The sequence below is a fragment of the Physeter macrocephalus genome, chromosome 5, assembly GCF_002837175.3.
Source record: "Physeter macrocephalus isolate SW-GA chromosome 5, ASM283717v5, whole genome shotgun sequence".
NCBI lineage: Eukaryota > Metazoa > Chordata > Mammalia > Artiodactyla > Physeteridae > Physeter > Physeter macrocephalus.
In genome coordinates this window covers 60108293-60124935 of record NC_041218.1, presented here as the reverse complement: position 1 = coordinate 60124935, position 16643 = coordinate 60108293, and the positions used below count along the sequence as shown (strand labels likewise).

At 38.3% G+C, this 16643-nt stretch overlaps 1 protein-coding gene across 8 annotated transcripts in view; it reads right to left on the bottom strand.

Moving 5' to 3' along the window:
• Positions 1-16643, bottom strand: part of PPP1R9A (protein phosphatase 1 regulatory subunit 9A) — a 324716-nt gene that overhangs the window by 70230 nt on the left and 237843 nt on the right. For all 8 annotated transcript variants that reach the window (XM_028490016.1, XM_028490017.1, XM_028490020.1 and 5 more), the window contains one exon: positions 13515-13670. In XM_028490016.1, coding sequence (XP_028345817.1) covers positions 13515-13670 — 156 coding nt within the window. The remainder of the gene's footprint in view (positions 1-13514; positions 13671-16643) is intronic.

The window sequence follows — 16643 nt, the reverse complement described above, 5'->3', positions numbered from 1 at the left end:
AAGTCAGAAGGAAAAAAACAAATACCGTATGCTAACACATATATATGGAATCTAAGAAAAAAAAATGTCGTGAAGAGACTAGGGGTAGGATGGGAATAAAACACAGACCTACTAGAGTATGGACTTGAGGATATGGGGAGGGGGAATGGTAAGCTGTGACGAAGTGAGAGAGTGGCATGGACATATATACACTACCAAATGTAAAATAGACAGCTAGTGGGAAGCAGCCACATAGCACAGGGAGATCAGCTCAGTGCTTTGTGACCATCTAGTGGGGTGGGATAGGGAGGGTGGGAGGGAGGGAGACGCAAGAGGGAAGAGATATGGGAACATATTTTTATGTATAACTGATTCACTTTGTTGTAAAGCAGAAACTAACACACCATTGTAAAACAGTTATACTCCAATAAAGATGTTAAAAAAAAAAAAAAAAGAAAAAAGACAGAAATGTGAACCTTTGGAGATCACACCGCCTCATAACCCTCAGCTCTCTCTCTGGTGTATAATCTGTACTTCCTTTGTTTTCACCTGGCCAGCAGGGGCGCATGGGAAGGATGACAAGGGAAAGCAGTTAGAATCAAGGACAGTATTCATTCAACACCCTTAGATGCTGATGAATAAGAGCCCAGAAACTGAGAGGCCCCACGCTCCCTGCAAGATGCCCCCTCCGGGATGCTTTCAGGTTTCCTGTTAGGCTTAAAGCTCTGCGGGCTCCGCAGCTACAGCTCTGCTCCTGTTTCTGAGGGGTGCTCTTGAAACTTTCCAATTTGATTCTGCCCCACTCTCCTGCTTTCAGACCTGGTCACTCTTGCCTCTTCGGCTCTTGCTCCTCTCACCCTCACTGTTCCCAGGGGCTTCTGTGCTCTAACAGTCTCTAGAGAGGAAGTACTCTTTGTTAGCACAGTGTCTAGCACAGAATAAGTCCTCTATAAAGGTAGCCAAGACTAAGAAAGAATGATTTGAAGAACTCAAATATGATTACCCTAACTCTACTTCTCAGTTAAAAGTGCTAAATGCTGTAAAACGTTGCACCTGAAATAAAAGCCCTCGGGTTCTAAGCTGAAGAGTAGCAAGAAATCAAAAAGGCAGACTTTTTGATGAACACTGCAACTATGAGGAAGTGCCATATCTTATTTTCTCAGTGGTTAACTCCCTGTAGGATAATATATTGCAATACAACTTGCTGGGACTTTGGATTTTCTTTGTTCAAATCGCCATGTTCTCTAGCAAGCTACTTCTCTGGGCCCCGGTTTCCCATATGAAAAATGAGAGGGCTAGGTGGGAAGAACCCCAAGGCCCCTGCAAGTACTCCAGGTGTGACATTTACCAAATGAAGGGCCTGGAGATGGTTGTCAAGGCTGCAGAGTCTAGGAATTCTCATCCCAAGCCAGCATTTTCATCCCTATGAATGCATACACTAGACTAATCCGCTGATGTGTGGGACAAAACGAGGTGAAACTGCGAAGCAGCCAAGTTGATTTTCAATTATCCTGCCCCTCCCATCTCAGCGAAACAGATAACAGAAGAGAGCTGAACTCATAAGCAGTGAGGTGAGAACACTGATAAAAGCTTGAAGTGTTACTCAGTACAGCCCAATCCTTTAGCTACAGGAAAGCAGAATGAGGTCTGTAAATTCAGACATTATTCAGAAGATGGACAAAAGTTTTAGTGTGAGGTTTCCCCCAGTACTCATAAGGCTGAAAATTACAGACATGTGATTATTTTAATCCTGCATGCACATTAAGAGAATTTCTACAAATCCATCACTATTAACAGGAAAAGCATTAAAAATAAACGAACACTTTCATTTTACATAGGAAGAAACTGTGTTTCAGTAGTTTAAGTTGCAGAGCTAGTAAGTGTCAAAGCCAGGTTTTACAAATTCCAGTCCACAGTCCTCTCCTCTCATACCAAGTTTTTTACATTCGTAGGACCCTTTTTCCCTTTTTCATCATCTCCTTCCTCACTGCAAATGAATCTGTAAGGGAGGCAGGACAGGCACTGTTAACCTCGCTGTTCAGACAGGGAAAGAGGCTCAGAGAAGTCACATGGCTTCTCCAAGTTCCCAGCAGAAGCAGGTGGTGGAGTGGCAATTATCCTAGGTCTGAATCCACCTACCTCTGTGCCTCCCTTCCTTATGCCCCTCATCTGAACCAGCTTTGGAATACATTTTTCATTTGATCATCACAGAAACCCTGAGGCATATGTGATCACTGTGACCTCCCAGATGAGTAAGTAGGACTCCACCTGGAAACTATGGATCACTTCTGGTAGGCTGAGTATTCTGGCACTACATATAACATGGTGCTCAGTCAGCTGCTGTTATTAGTCATGGAACTCAGAAAGAAATCTCTCCCTCATTATTCAACCAGCATTTACTGAATGAGACTATGTGCCAGGTGCTGTGCTATTCGTTGAGGACACACGAAAGTGACATGGAACCTACCTTCGAAACACTTACTACAGGGAAATTAATATATACCACCTCATGAGAGAAGTTCCCAGATGCCTCAGAAAAACTTGGAGAGAAACTTCAGGTGACCTGCGGCTTTGGCCTACGTGTCATAGCTCCAACTATGGACCCTGCCTCCCAGGCAAAGTGGACACGATGGGCCTGGGATACCTCCATTTCATAAGCAAGAGGAAACTGCTGTTCAAAAAGGTGAAGTGACTTGACAAAAGCAGCACAGTGCGTACAAAGTTGAGTTTTCTTATTCCAGAGCAGTTCTCCTTTCACGTTTAATAACCTTTCCAGAGTACAGGTGTAAGGGTTCGCAGACAACCCCCGACACTGGTCAGGCTGACTGCAGGGAGCAGGGTCTACAGGACTGGTTAATAGAAACAGAGCCTGAAATACCTGTTGGACCTTTTGGGCTTCAGAGAATCTAGGTTTGGTGAAAAGACTTGGGAAGGGAGGATACAAATAAAAAGGACTGCAGGTCAGTGTGTCTCAACTTGTAAGACCAATCTCTTTCATCTCTTCTGTCATCTTGAACAAGAACGGCATCAATATCCGCCCCAGGATTACAGCACAAATAAACACACACACTCCTATGGAGAACAGTAGCTCTCATATAACATTCTGCAGGTGTACCTGCTGTGTTTATTTTCTGTTTATTTCTTTCAAAAATATGAATACAGAACATGTACTCACATCACTGAATCAGTATAATCCAAATATAACTGCACTAGAAATAGAAACATCCTTATGCATAAACATTGTAAAACTGAACTTCTGCACTCTTTACTTATCCTGTGCAAGCATGAAAAACAGTTTTCTTTAAAAAGGAAAAATGTTATCTTTGCAGGAAAGATTTTAAGAGCACTCTAGTACTAGAGATTTTACAGATAAGAGCAACATTCTCTGTTTTTACTTTACAAGGGCAAAATAATAACTGATATTTGCATACAACTTTATTAAGTGGTTTCAGCATTGGAATCAGAATTTTTACAATGATATCTGTGATAATTTGATTGCAGTCTGTCTTACCCATGACGGTGTAAGTTCCACAAAAGAAGAAATAAGTGCTGTTTTTGCCTATACTTTGGTGCTGTTAAAATGAAGCTATGCCATATTGCTTTATAATTTTTGCTCAAAGGTTTACATATGGTACTTATCTTTATATTAACAAAAGTGTTTTTCTCAGGAAACAGATTATGCAAAACTAGCTGAAATCAGCTGATTGAACGATATCATAACCTAATGTGAATGGCAACACTAACTGCAGTATATGCAGCACAGGGTCACTCTCTAAGGAGGTGCTCATAAACTGGTTATTGATGGTGAAGGTGCTGGATGTAGGTGACAGCCTGTAATTACAGCTACTCTTTAAATAAGTATCTGCTTCTTGTTAAGTATGTAACATTTTTTACTTTCTCTACATATTAATGGAAAGTTCCAAAAAGATTACTATTTAATGCATTAATAACTTTTTCTAGATTACTTTTCATAGATTCTCTATGACTTAAGTAAGCAAAATAACACAATTTTTACACTCCATATTTTTTCCCTCAAGACAAATGCAGAACTGTTTTTACTGGGAGCTAATATCTATGGCTCCTGAGAAGGAATGGTGGAAGGGAAGCACTGGACAGTCCACTGAAATGGCACCTGGCCGGCAGTTTCCGATTCAGCCTCTTCCTACTTCCCACTAAATTTCCAGTGAAATCACAATACAAAAGAAAAACTCACAACCAAATTGACACTGAAACTAGAAACAACTGTTACTAGAATATGAAGGAGTCATGAAGTTGAATTAAGAAAAATCTATCCAAGCTTCACTCCGAAGACAGGGAGATGCTTTGTGTCTCTCTCACTGATTGCTTGAGATACCAAGTCTATCCAGTGAGGAAGATGGGCAACTTCTACTGTCCTTCCCAGTAGCTGTCCTCAAACCAGGTTCTCTAACTCTCCACCTTCCATATTCATTCAGAAAGCAACTGCTAGATGAGGAAAAGAATGCAGGAAGGGTGGCTGATAGTGGCACATTGCCTACTTTCACCTGCAGACCCCAAAGTGCAGCAATACAGACAGGGGCAGTCACAGTAAGTGCTTTGATAGCAAGGAATAACTTTTTTTTCCCTTTAACTTCAAGAACTGAGTGGCGAGATTTGGATATCCCACCTTACTACAGAGAACTGCTTTAGATGATAGGTTGCCAGAAAATAGCAACCAGGCTGGAAACTAGGCACATAGATATGTCCTCCTGATGTAGGTCTAGAAATGGGATTTGTAATTTTAAAAAGTGGATAATTGCTGCTTGAATACAGAAAAAGGTTTTTGCCTCATTTCAAGATAAATAAATGAGAAAAAGGCAAAACTGAGCCTATTACTAAATACTTCAGATCAAGGAAAAGAGAGTATCAACTTGAAAGTTCAAATAAGTAAACCTGTGAAAATTAGGTATCCCATAAATAAAAAGACATTTTAAAGTAACTCTATGGAACACCAGGATGAAGAAAAAGTGAAGAAGCATGAGGAATAAGTAGAGAGTAAGGAAACTAAAAATGTAATTAAGAGAATTAAGTCATTTTAGAGGTGCTAAAGAGCATACCTGAGCTTGAAGTTAAAAGCATATTTAATGCTACAGAAAACTGAATCATTGACATGAGAGGACACATTTTTTTTTTTTTTTTTGGGGGTATGCGGGCCTCCCTCTGTTGTGGCCTCTCCCGTTGCGGGGCACAGGCTCCGGACGCGCAGGCTCAGCGGCCATGGCTCACGGGCCCAGCCGCTCTGCGGCATGTGGGATCTTCCCAGACCGGGGCGCGAACCTGGTTCCCCTGCATTGGCAGGCGGACGCGCAACCACTGCGCCACCAGGGAAGCCCGAGAGGACACATTTGAGAACAATCTCAGAAACAGAAAAAAACAGAAAAGAAACATAAAAAAGATAATACTGAACACAGGGTTTCTAGAAAAGAAACAGAAACTGAAAAAAATTTTTAAATGAAGAAAATATTCATAGACTAAAATGAAAACATAAACACAAACATAAAACAAGGAAAGCAGATTGGAAGAAAAAAAATGAATGAAAGGAGGCCTGCTTCAAGAAACTGTAAAGAAGATGTGGCACATATATACAGTGGAATATTTCTCAGCCATAAAGAGAAATGAAATTGAGTTATTTGTAGTGAAGTGGATGGACCTAGAGTCTGTCATACAGAGTGAAGTAAGTCAGAAAGAGAAAAACAAATACCTTATGCTAACACATATATATGGAACCTAAAAGAAAAAAAAAAGTTCTGAACAACCCAGGGGCAGGACAGGAATACAGATGCAGATGTAGAGAACAGATTGACGACACGGGGAGCAGGAAGGGTAAGCTGGGACAAAGTGAGAGAGTGGCATGGACATACATACACTACCAAATGTAAAATAGATAGCTAGTGGGAAGCAGCTGCATAGCACAGGGAGATCAGCTCGGTGGTTTGTGACCACCTAGAGGGGTGGGATAGGGAGAGTGGTAGGGAGACACAAGAGGGAGGGGATATAGGGATATACGTATACATAGAGCTGACTCACTTTGTTATACAGCAGAAACTGCTGACTCACTTTGTTATACAGCAGAAACTAACAGAACATTGTAAAGCAATTATACTCCAATAAAGTTGTTTAAAAAAAAAAGAAATTGCGATAAAAAATTTAAAGTACAAAGTTAAAGTAATACAAGCATCCAAATATCTGTTTTCATTAGACTTTTCCTTTACAGTATGCAATGCTAGTATAAAACAATGAAGCTTGCCCTACAACATTTTCAGGGGAAAAGGTTGTGAATCAAAGTATTAAAACCAGCTAATTATCATTCCTGCGTCACGATAATTAGAATTAGAGGAGAGGTAGATAAGCATATGCTATGGCTATCATTTTGTTAAATGGTAAAGACATAGCTGCTGATCTGCTTTCTGTATTGCTGGGAGAAAATATCCTAAGACTGAGTCAAAGTTACTCAAGGGTAATCTCTAGAAGAATAGAATAAAAATGTATAACTTTTAAGCAGCAGATGAAAATTTGATGTATCTAATGGCAAGTAGGTAAAAAGATCAAAACAAAACAAGAAGCATAGAAACTGTAATATATGAAATAAGGTGGTAGATGTAAGTTCTAATATTAAAATGATTAAAGTAAATATAAATGGGGTAAACTCACCAATTAACTGACAAAGACTCCTAGAGTAGTATAAAAGTAAGATTTAGGAATAGGTTGACTGAAGGAAACACAATTGTGCAAAAGGACACAGAATGGCTGAAAACAAAGAGATGGAAGGAATAGATACTGTGAAGCAGATATGAAGCAAAAGAAAGCCAGTGTTGAATTTTTACTATCAGAAAAAATAGAATTTGGAGTAAAATGCATCATTAGAAACAAGGGAGATGTTACAATAAATCGAAAAGCTGTAATAATCCTGAACATATAGGCAGCTAACAACAAAGATTTAAAATGTATAAAACTACAATTGCTAGAATTATAGGAAGAAAGAAACAACTGTAGCTGGTAACTTTAACATATGCTTTTCAGAATTAGTACATCAAGCCAACAAAATCTAAGCCACACTGCAGAGAAGACATGTGTGTTTGTATTATTAATCTTATCTATACAAATTTAACATATAAATTTCATACCCAAGCACAGAATATGTGTGCTTTTTACATACAACTATTTATGAATTAAGTTACAAAAGATGTCTTGAAAGTTCTAAATAGCTACCATATGGAATATGTTTTCTGAATAGTGTGATAAAATTAAAACCCAATAACAAAAGGATAGCAAAATAAAGTTGATATGTGTGGAAAGTAAAATATGCCACTACATAATTCTTGTGTTAAAGAGGAAATTGCAAAAGAAATTACATCTAAATGGCAGTGGCATTCTAAATGTAAAAAAAAATTGTGACATGTAGCTAAAGCAATATTCAGAAAAAAATTACAGCTTTAAATACACTTATCAGACTGTAAGGGTTGCCAAAAGTAAATGTATCAAGTGCAACTGATTAATGCCAAAAAATAAAAAAGGAGGAAAAATAAAGATATTGGTAGGAAATAATAAGTATTTTTTAATTTAAAAAGAAATGTAAAGCTAACATGACATAAATTCTAGAAAAGAACACTGAGAAAAAATTGAAAGTACTCAAATAAAGAAAAGAATAAAAAAAGTAACTAGTTATAGATACTAAAGATTTCAGTATTTTAAAGCTATATTATAAAAATATAAGTTAATAAATATGAATGCCTAGAGGAAATATATGAATTTCTTGAGAAATACAAAATACCAAAATTGGCCCAAGAAAAACTTGAAAAGACTAATAGCTATTATAAAAAAGTATTTCAAATCTTCCTCCACAAAGGCACAGATGGTTTTACAGCTGAGTAATAACAAACTTTCAGGGAACAGAAATTGCCATCTTATGCAAGTCATTAAGTGTCTCTTATAAAAGTCATTTCTGAAAATGAAAAATAGAGAAGACTTCTTAACTTATATTGGAGCTAATATAACCTTTGTGGCAGCTTTTGATTAATCCACTCTAGTTAAGATTTTCTTAGGTGACATTTATATAATAGAGGGTACTATAAAATTTTAGAGAGGGTCAGAAAAAAAGGCTTGAATTAAACAGATACATTCCATAAACTTGGATTAAAAGAGTCAATGTGATAAAAATGCCAGTTTTCTGCAAGTTAATTTACTATCTTAATGTAATTACAGTAAGAAAATGCAAGGAAGTTCTTTCAAGGAGTTAAAGTGATTCAAGTGTTTTCTTGAATAAGTTGAAAAGTAACGGAATTTCTGAAGAGAAGAGTTAGATGCATCTGATTTATTCCAACAATGTTTTATATATATTCTAACAGTACGGCACCAAAAATTAATGAGAAAGTGGAACACAATATGAAGACCAAAAGCAGTCCAGAGTGTAAAGGCACAAATACTGTAGATAATAACGCTGGGCCTCCAACCAGAAGGAAATGGGTAAATGAGCATGTAATAAAAGTGCTAGCCCCCTTGTCAGCCATTTGGGAAAATTAAATGAGGGAGCTGTCTTGTTTATACAACAAATTCTAGTATATGCTTGATACCATTCATTCACCAAATATTTAACCACTAACTGTATGCCAAGAACTGTGCAAAGACTGTGGGTACAATATTCAGCAAAAACAGAGGAGCTTAGAGTCTAGTAGCAAGATACATAATGGGCTAAAAGTAGGAATGACTGAGAGAATGTTAGTCTAATTTGCTTTGCCCAAACAGTGTAACATATACTTTTGCTTGAAATAATGTAATTAAGAGAACTCTCTGTAATATGAGACTTTCTACAGACTCCAACACAAAATGACTCTCCACCTCCACCCCAGGTTTTGTGTATAATCTTGTGAAAAATATCTAACACTGTACAGTATTTGGGCATGTATGTTAATCACATAAAGAAATTTCAAACTGTGGTAGTAGCAGTGTACAAGATACAAATCTTTTGACAGAGGGCCACACAGTTGATACTGAGTAGCAATCTCCTGAAGAAATAACTATATTCATATGTTAAATATAAAACAAAAGAGAATAAAAGGATTAGAAGTGAAATCATGTGGTATTTGTCTGTTCTAGAGGTGGTGACAAACCTCCAATTCTTTAAAGCCAAAATTAAAACTACAGATTTGGTTACTCAGGCTAAAACTAAATCAGCCATGCTATATAGAATGGGTCCAGATCATGGAGCAGCCTACACCAACATCAGCAGCCATTTTCTGTAAAAGTCCAAACAGCAAAGAATTTAGGATTTAGAGGCCATATGGTCTCTGTACAACTACTCAGTTTTACTGTTGTAGAATAAAAGCAACCACAAACAATAAATAAATGCATATCCATGGCTGTGTTTGAATAAAGCTTTTTTTTTTTTTACAAAAAAAGGCAGCAGGCCCAATTTGGCCAATGGGCCATAGTTTGACAACCCCTGGTCCAGATCACACAGCTGTCTGCACTATGGAGTCAACTTCAAACAGTGTTTATGGAGCACTGAGTCCTTGGCTCAGTTCAGGAAATGGAGGCTATAACCTTCCATATACTATTTCTGCTTTTTAGGCTTTTTAGCTTCCATTAAAAAAACGTGTACCCTATTTCCAGCTCAATTATCTAACAAAGAGTAGGGGTCATGCTTACCTGGTAACATGGAAGAGCTATATAATAGGCTTTTGCCAGGGTATACAACCTTGTCCTCACTGCCTCAAAGTTGGATTGAGAGTTACAACATTCAAGGAAGATTTTTTTTTTTTTTTAGATTCCACATATAAGTGAAACCACATGGTATTATTCTTTTCTTATTTTTCTTATTGGAACAAGAATTTATTTGAACAGATTTATCAGAGGCTCACCAAAATCACAGCAGCATCGACCACAACTGCAACCACAAACACAAAACAAACAAACAAAAATATAATACTTCAGAAGACCCTTGGAATTCCATGGGCAACTATCAAGGACATTTGTGAATGATCAGAGCTTTTTATTCCTCTATTTCTTTCATTAGATTTATGTCAGAAGATGGGAAGGTGAGTGGACAATAACAAAGAGACAGACTAAATTGAGAGTGTTATATTAATTAGTGCAAAATATGTGAGGATTTCCCAAAGTGTAGCAAGAATGAGATGAGGAAAACAATACAAGTTACAATCAAAATCAGGAATATAAGCAAGGCAGGGGCATCTACTGAACATGACTGAGTCCTCTTAGATTTCCTAGAAGGTCCTAGGGTCTTTTTTTTTTATACAGCAGGTTCTTATTAGTTACCTATTTTATACATATTAGTGTATACATTTCAATCCCAATCTCCCAGTTCATCCCACCACCCCCCTTTTCCCCTTGGTGTCCATACATTTGCTCTCTACATCTGTGTCTCTATTTCTGCCTTGAAAACTGATTCATCTGTACCATTTTTCTAGATTCCACATATATGCATTAATATACGATATTTGTTTTTCTTTTTCTGACTTACTTCACTCTGTATGACAGTCTCTAGGTCCATCCACATCTCTACAAACGACCCAGTTCCATTCCTTTTTATGGCTGAGTAATAGTCCATTGTACATATGTACCACATCTTCATTATCCATTCATCTGTCGATGGGCATTTAGGTTGCTTCCATGACCTGGCTATTGTAAACAGTGCTGCGATGAACACTGGGGTGCATGTGTCTTTTTTAAATTATGGTTTTCTCAGGGTATATGCCCAGTAGTGTCCCACCAACAGTGCAAGAGGGTTCCCTTTTCTCCACACCCTCTCCAGCATTTTTTGTTTGTAGATTTTCTGATGATGTCCATTCTAACTGGAGTGAGCTGATACCTCATTGTAGTTTTGATTTGCATTTCTCTAATAATTAGTGATGTTGAAAAGCTTTTCATGTGCTTCTTGGCCATCTGTATGTCTTCCTTGGAGAAATGTCTATTTAGGCCTTCTGTCCATTTTTTGATTGGGTTGTTTGTTTTCTTGTTATTGAGCTGTATAAGCTGTTTATATATTTTGGAGATTAATCCTTTGCCCGTTGATTCGTTTGCAAATATTTTCTCCCATTCTGAGGGTTGTCTTTTTGTCTTGTTTATAGTTTCCTTTGCTGTGCAAAAGCTTTTACGTTTCATTGGGTCCCATTTGTTTATTTTTGTTTTTATTTCCACTACTCTAGGAGGTGGGTAAAAAAGGATCTTGCTGTGATTTATGTCAGAGGGGTCTTCCTATGTTTTCATCTAAGAGTTTTATAGTGTCTGGTCTTACATTTAGGTCTTCAATCCATTTTGAGTTTATTTTTGTGTATGGTGTTAGTGAATCTTCTAATTTCATTCTTTTACATGTAGCTGTCCAGTTTTCCCAGCAACACTATTGAAGAGACTGTCTTTTCTCCAGGAAGATTTCTTAAAGAACAAATAGTTCATCTACTCTTCAGATAATATGTATTATTGGGCCAAATCAGAGCCGAAGAGAAACAGATTATACCACTTTCTCCCACTCAGTCACTTCCCTCCAGATGAACTTTCTTTTCCTGCATTTTTCTTTGGTTTGAAGATATCAGTTAATCTAGAAAGACTTTATAAGAAATGGTCCTAAGATAGGCATTGCTACTTCTACTATAAGAGAATTCTAATCATTATATAATAGTGTACCTCATTGTCACTGAGACGTTTGTATCTGATTTAGAACTAGGAATAGTCATAAATCATCTGGAAAACCCATGTATTTTGCCTCAAGGACTCTGTGAACTATATAAATGGAAATGGTTCAACCTGACTAATAACAATATGTGGAAGAGAAATGGGCACTCGAAACCACTGGGTGACATAAATAAATTTCTATATTACCAAGAAAAGCCATCCTGGTGGCAACTTGGCATTAAGTACAAGTCCCCAAAATATTCACATTCTTTGATCTAATAATTCCACTGTAAGAAATTATCCTAAGGATAATTTATTGCAATATTTATTGTAACATAATTTTTAATAATTTTAAAAGACCTGGAAACAAAGGATATGTTCCAAAACAAAGAATTAAGTAAATTATATAAGAGCCATAAGATGAAACAGTAAATAAGCATCATTTATGGAAAAATATTTGATGACATGGGAAAATCCTAATAGTACACTTTCAAGTATCAAGAGCAGGAATTTAACACAGTATACATCCTACAATCCCAAATACCACAATACTGGGATTAGGAATGATTTTGCATTTATACAAATCTGTATCTTCTAAAACTCTATAATGAACATAAGTTGTTTTATTTAATAAAAACTTACATTTGAAAAGTACATTCACTTTGACACTGGTCTCACAACTATAAATTTGTCATAGGGAATTAAAAAGGTAAGTCAATCTACTAGGTGTATTAGGTAAAACATGAGAACATATAAAATTGACCTGTTTATAATACATCAAAATTAGAAATTATAAATAAATTTATAAATTATAAATCTGCAATTATTATCCTTGTTTTTCATGAATAGGAGAATATATTTTCCAAGTGGTCAAGTCCCTGAGAGACTCGCAACCACAAAACAATGGTTTTCAAGTCTCAGTGCTTTAGGGTTATTGTGGGCAGGCTGTAAATAATGACATACTCGTCTCCAACAACGGAGGATGTTCCACAAAGCAATGAAGAATAAAATGCTTGTGGACCCATTCATCACTGTTTCTTTTTTACAAGTTGGGGTTCTGAGAAGTTAATTTGGAAGAAGAGTTTTTGTGGTTACCTGCATTCGCCCCCTCAGGATCCATTCCTGGCCCTTTTCTGACAGCTCCTGCTTCAGGAAGCTAATCTCTCCAGATTTCAAGACTGAATCTCCCAGGCTCCCCTGCCTGGGTTAGGCTGATGGGAAGTATCAACAAGAGGACAGAAGGGTCTTGGTATATTACCACCTTTACCCCCAGGATGTAGTTTTTAGCAGTGGTTGCATCTTACAGAGCTGCAGATGTTGAATGGCCCTCCTTCAAAAAAAGACAATCTGTTTCCCTCTTTACCCATTAAGCCAAAAGATGGTAACAACTTCCCCTGTGGCCAGTCCCTCTGCACTGCACCATCCCTTGGTAGTTCTGTTAACTCTACTCAAAGTTCATTCGTTAAACTTTCTTCAATTAAACCACTCGGGAATATCATCTGATCCCTGTTGGAACCTTGTCTATTTTAGGAAAAGAAAAACAAAAGCCTTTTTAGAAATCACTGCCTTCGAGGAAAGCCAGGCCCCAAAACTTTCATAAAGCTTTACAAATATAACCTTGACACGAAAACTGCAAATTTAAGCTATAGCTTGAAACTATGGAACAGACAAGTTAAAAACTGTCACTATGACAAATAACAAGCATTTAAATTGATTGTGGAATGAGATCTACTTAACTTTTGCCTTGAAATTCAATGAGATTCAGGACAATCTGTTACTGAAAGGCTTTCTTTAGAAAACTGATTATTCTTAATACACTTTTCAAACAAATATATATACTTAAAAATGAAATGGACAGCTATAGAAAAATATTTTGCAGATCAGCAACTTACCTCTTTGAACTTGTGACTGAGCTTGCTTGTGTCCAGGTCTGATGGGGAAAACATGTCCTCATTCTCAGGCAGCTCGAAGACTTCAATGGCGATGTCACTGCCAGGAAGAACAGGTCCTACCTCATCCTCCTCTTCATCTGTGGCATATTCTCCTGTCTGAAAGGAAGGGAATTTCAGAAATCCAGCTGTTCTTACCCATGTAGAGGTGGGTTATTTTAAAATATTTTATAAAAGAGGAATAAAATATGTCACCAAATGGTAAAAGTGTAAGTAGGCTTTTGAGTCAAGCATGCCTCATTCAGCCAATGTTACAAACAAATGTTAGTTCAAAGATCCAAAGTGACATGTCTATGCCATTTATAAGTGCATTTCTAAAAATCTAATAGCATCAGCAGTATCTTTAGTAAAGCAACAAAATCTTTATTTTATTTTATTTTTTTTGTTTGTTTTGTTTTTTTGTGGTACGCGGGCCTCTCACTGTTGTGGCCTCTCCAGTTGCGGAGCACAGGCTCCGGACGCGCAGGCTCAGCGGCCATGGCTCACGGGCCTAGCCGCTCCGCGGCATGTGGGACCTTCCCGGACCGGGGCACGAACCCGTGTACCCTGCATCGACAGGCGGATTCTCAACCACTGCGCCACCAGGGAAGCCCCAAAATCTTTATTTTAAATCAAAGTGTTTGATGTTTTTACTAAGTAAAATTATGTTGCTAAGGGAAATAAGTAATTCCTTTAAATTCCCACCACCTGTAATGAATAAGTCACCCAATATTGACAGCAGGGAAGAAGGAAGGGGAGACCAAAAGATTCATCGAGTTGGAAAGGACCTTAATTAAGCCTTACAAGGTTTAGTAGATTGATTCTCCTAAGTTTTAGAGTTTAATCAGCTCTGTTTCATTTGTTTGTTTAACTAACGTGGTGGTTAACTAGTGACCTAAAGGATTAACCAAAGGTTTCTAACTTACAGCCCACACTGGTGTATTGCTTTGTCTATACAGTACTACTTTAATAAATCTCAGCATTTTGGTAATGTTAAAAACTTTCACCTAAGATTCTAGATTTCCAGATTTTCTTGAGAAAGCCAAAGATCTGGCAATATAGGCACATAACGACATGATAACCACTGGCCAGAGTCAGCAGTCATTGTCCCTTTACACAGGTACACTTTCGAATACACCATAACTTCCATAATTCATTATTCTAAGCTGTTAGCATCACTCCTTCGTGATACCCACGGGCCCCTGTAGGTATATGAGTTCATGACCCTTGTAATAAATATTCCTCCTCACCACTAAGTTCCTTAACATTATTAGAAAGTAGCTCCTCTCCTGACAGCATCAGGCTATGAGACTCTAATTCAAAATAATTGTTTGAAATCTATACCGTCTGATATAATTTAAAGATAAATCACTGAGTCACAGTGTTGAAAAACAAAGTTCATTTAATTCACCCCTGTTCCTTCAGGTAGTATTACATTTAATACATAAAACAGCTAGGGATTCATATTGCCTTTAAAAAAAATTTCATAGTGTGCTGAGTGATCTATTCCTTTGATTGAAGAGGCTTAGCATCTTACTGTTATTTTTTCTTTTGGTTCTACACTATATTCTTCTTGCTAAACCTGAAACGGTATTTACTTGACTATGTTTGCAAATGAAGGAAATCCAATCCTTAACCTCAACGTAGTAATTCCTAATTTCTGGAAGACCATTAATGAATTGCCATTCTGACTTCTCTCTTTCAAAGTAAAATAATTCTAGTTTCCTCGTAGGTCTCATTCTCTGTAACTGTCTTTGCGCCTGTACTCGGACTTCTCCCCAAGCTCTCAGTATTTTCTCTTAAACTGTGGTGTCCAGAAGTAGATACAATTTCTATTAAGGAATCTGGCGGGCATTGACCACGATGAACAAACAAAGGATGCCTCAGCATCCTCAGACTCTTTTTCCACACACAGAGACTATTATCATGAAGACTTTGACTTTGGTGGCATTTGTGTATAGAAGTAAGTTCAGGATATTTCATACAGAGCAGTGATTTTCCAAACTGGTTACATGTTAGTTAGAACCCCCCTTCCCCCGCACAGCCCAAATAAAATCAGCGATGCTTTGACTGAAAGGGAAAGAGGTGGATGGCCTCTGTCTTTTTTTTTTTAATTTTTTTAAATTTTTGGCTGTGTTGGGTCTTTGTTGCTGTGTGCGGGCTTTCTCTAGTTGTGGTGAGCGGGGGCTACTCTTCGTTGCGGTGCGCAGGCTTCTCATTGCGGCAGTTTCTCTTGCTGTGGAGCACGGGCTCTAGGCGTGCAGGCTTCAATAGTTGTGGCACATGGGCTCAGTAGTTGTGGCTCAGAGGCTCTAGAGCACAGGCTCAGTAGTTGTGGAGCACGGGCTTAGTTGCTCCGCAGCATGTGGGATCTTCCCGTACCAGGGCTCGTACCCGTGTCCCCTGCATTGGCAGGCAGATTCTCAACCACTATGCCACCAGGGAAGTCCTGGCCTCCATCTTTATACTATATAGCTCATCAGCACCTGGAACCCTAGGGGTCTTTAAAAACCAATCTGAAGGGAATTCCCTGGTGGTGCAGTGGTTGAGAATCCACCTGCCAATGCAGGGGACACGGGTTGGATCTCTGGCCCGGGAAGATCCCACATGCCGCGGAGCAACTAAGCCCGTGTGTCACAACTACTGAGCCTGTGCTCTAGAGCCTCTGAGCCACAACTACTGAGCCCATGTGCCACAACTACTGAAGCCTGCACACTCTAGGGCCCATGTGCTGCAACTACTGAGCCCACGTGCTGCAACTAGACCCAATGCAGCCAAAAATAAATAAAATTTAAAAAAAAGAAAGATAGAACGGTCTGAGGTCTTCTGCCAGCGTTCAGTAGGAGGGGCAGGATGGGAATAAAGACGCAGACCTACTACAGAATGGACTTGAGGGCACGGGGTGGGGGAAGGGTAAGCTGGGACAAAGTGAGAAAGTGGCATGGACATACATACACTACCAAATGTAAAATAGATAGCTAGTGGGAAGCAGCCGCATAGCACAGGGAGATCAGCTCGGTGGTTTGTGACCACCTAGAGGGGTGGGATAGGGAGGGTGGGAGGGATACGCAAGAGGGAGGAGATATGGGGATA